Genomic DNA, 3,140 nt, shown 5'->3' with positions numbered 1-3,140 from the left:
TTTGAGGAGAGGCAGATGCGCGATGCGATGGCGAGGGAGACGGAGGAGCGGGTGGCGGCCACCAGGAGAGAGCTGGCCTGGGAGCAGGAGCGCAACACCATCGCCCTGGAGAAACTGCAGCAACGGTGACCCACACACACAGCAAACAACTCTATAGTCACACACACACACACACACACACACACAGCACACAACTCTATAGTCACACACACACACACACACACACACACAGCACACAACTCTATAGTCACACACACACACACACACACACACAGCACACAACTCTATAGTCACACACACACACACACACACACACACAGCACACAACTCTACAGTCACACACACATACACAGCACACTACTCTACAGTCACACACACATACACAGCACACAACTCTACAGTCACACACACATACACAATCCACAACTCTATAATCACACACACACACACACACACACACACAGCACACAACTCTATAGTCACACACACACACACACACACACACACACACACAGCACACAACTCTACAGTCACACACACATACACACACACACACACAGCACACAACTCTACAGTCACACACACACACACACACACAGCACACAACTCTATAGTCACACACACACACACACACACACACACAGCACACAACTCTATAGTCACACACACACACACACACACACACACAGCACACAACTCTATAGTCACACACACACACACACACACACACACAGCACACAACTCTATAGTCACACACACACACACACACACACACACAGCACACAACTCTACAGTCACACACACATACACAGCACACTACTCTATAATCACGCACAAATACACATAACACACCTCTATTATCACACACATACACAACACACAACTCTAGAATTACACACACGTGCAAAACACACAACTCTATTATCACGCACAAATACACATAACACACCTCTATTATCACACACATACACAACACACAACTCTATACCCCACACACATTTTATAGGACAGCAAACCTAAAATTCCTAATTTATGAAGTGAATGAATGCACACTTTACAAGACGGGTGCGTTATTTAACCATTAATGAACATAAGTTCACACAGTAATAAACATTGAATTAACAGTTATCTCATGGTCTAGTAATGATTTTAATGATTTCGTAATGGTGCTCTTGTTAACTTATGGTGTTCCTGTTAACTTCCTCCCTTCTCTGCACCGCCACCCCGGCAGGTTCCGGGACGCGGTGTCGTGGGACACCATAACGGTGTCAGCCGTGGACAGCGAGGACCGTGTCAGCACATACCGCCTGCCGGCCCAGGTTGAGGTCAGAGGGCACGGGGCCTCTGGCGCCGGGGGGGCCAGGGACGGCCCGGGACAGCCCGGCACGCAGGGCCGCCGGGGGTCCAGGATGGAGCCGGGAAAGACGGCGGCAGGAAAGACGGTGACATAGATATATATATAGATCTTTTATCTAGGGCTGCTCGATGAGGGAAAAAATCATAATCACCATTATTCTGGTCAATATTAGATCACGATTATTCAAACGATTATTTTTGAGTTTGAAAACGTGGTGCATTTACTAAGCATTTCTCTCCAAAGAAACACTTTGTAACTGAGACCTTTGAAATGTCAGCTTAAGAAAATAGAAAATGTTCAAATAGAAAATTTTCAAATCTCAAATAAGGTACAAATAGGTATCCTGCTGTTCTAAGAAAAATGGAGACATCTACTTTAACTCATACTATTATATGCTAGACTCATCATTTACGACGTCTAACATGCTTATGTAAGTAAAATAATCGTTCAACTATCAACCTCTGGAAAAAATGTCAGTGCATGGAATAATGCAGAGTGGGTTTGTGTCCTGACAGCGGCCGGGGAGAGACAGCACGCCTCCCACCTCTCAACGGGGACGCCTGGGGGCCCCAAGGTGGCCGGCATGCAGGCAGAGAGGCTCCAGCGTGCGGCCGAGAAGGCTGAGCGAGCCCAGGCGCAGATCGACACCTGGAAGAAGAAGTGGGCCGAACTGTGAGCTTTGCATCGTGACCGCCACACCCATATCGGCTGCTCGCGTTAGAAGGGGAAGAAAAAAAAGTCCTGGGCAAAAGAAGCCAATGACCTTTATTCCTTTTTCTCCTCGTGGTAATGTAATTGACGTCGCTGGCAGTTACTCTCTTATAGAATCAACTAGCTTAGGGGGACGGTTCCCCTTTAAGGTCAATCTTATTAAAGATTCCCTTAAAGATCAAATGATACAGTAATGTTGGGACGAAGAAATGAATGAGATTCCCTGAGTTATGTTGTTTGAAACGGTCCCTTTTTTTATCATATCTCAATTTCAGTTATGCCGCCAAGCCGGATGAGAACTGCGAGGACCCTGCCGACGTGCTGGCCATCCAGCAGGCCATAGAGAACATGGGAGACTTCAAACTGAAGACGGACAAGGACTACAGCGTGCCGGAGCACCTGAGGACCAGCGCCGATAAGAAGAGGGCCGATCTGGTGACGCTGGAAGGCCAGGTAGCAACAGGAGCATCTTACTGTTGCACCTTGTTGGCTCATTCAGTTCTATGATCAGTACTAGGACTCACCTCTTCTATACACAATGCTAAATCAATCTTTACTGTGAATCAGATTCTAGTTAGCAAGACTACAGCTGCAAATAGGTGACCTTAATTTGCAGTCCGTGCTGGCAGACTGAACATTTCAACCAATAATAGGATTTATCATCAATTATTCTAAAAAACATTTTTTTTACAATATCGCCCTGCCTTATTCCTCCTATTACTCCGTTTCCCGGTGCTGTGCAATGACAACACAAGAAACTCAGTTCTATGCATTTTCATCCCCTCCACCCATCTTCCCTCCCAGGTCTACGCCAAGAAGACGGAGATGAACGCTCGCGTCGCGGCTCTGCAGGAGGCCAAGGTGCGCCTGGTGTCCCGACAGCGCCGCTGTTCCCGGCGGCTACAGCGGGTCGGGCAGCAGCTGCCCGCCGCACCTGGTCCTCCCCGCGCCGGCCCCGCTGGTCCTGCGCCCGGAGGAGGTGCCGGAGAGACGGCTGCAGTACAGCCGCGCCACCCTGGAGCGCTACGCAGCCCTGCGAGCTGACGGGTGAGTGGGGGAACCGCTAACGTCT

At 48.8% G+C, this 3,140-nt stretch overlaps 1 protein-coding gene across 1 annotated transcript in view; it reads left to right on the top strand.

Annotated features, from left to right (window-relative positions):
- The window catches only part of LOC132452937 (cilia- and flagella-associated protein 44), an 18,311-nt gene that overhangs the window by 7,776 nt on the left and 7,395 nt on the right, over positions 1-3,140 (top strand). The window contains 7 exon segments of the mRNA XM_060045772.1: positions 7-125; positions 1,232-1,352; positions 1,355-1,442; positions 1,873-2,029; positions 2,344-2,521; positions 2,873-2,992; positions 2,994-3,115. Of these exon segments, the coding sequence (XP_059901755.1) occupies positions 7-125; positions 1,232-1,352; positions 1,355-1,442; positions 1,873-2,029; positions 2,344-2,521; positions 2,873-2,992; positions 2,994-3,115 (905 nt within the window).

Source organism: Gadus macrocephalus, chromosome 23 (genome assembly GCF_031168955.1).
Source record: "Gadus macrocephalus chromosome 23, ASM3116895v1".
Taxonomy (NCBI): domain Eukaryota; kingdom Metazoa; phylum Chordata; class Actinopteri; order Gadiformes; family Gadidae; genus Gadus; species Gadus macrocephalus.
This window is presented reverse-complemented; position numbering and strand designations above follow the sequence as displayed.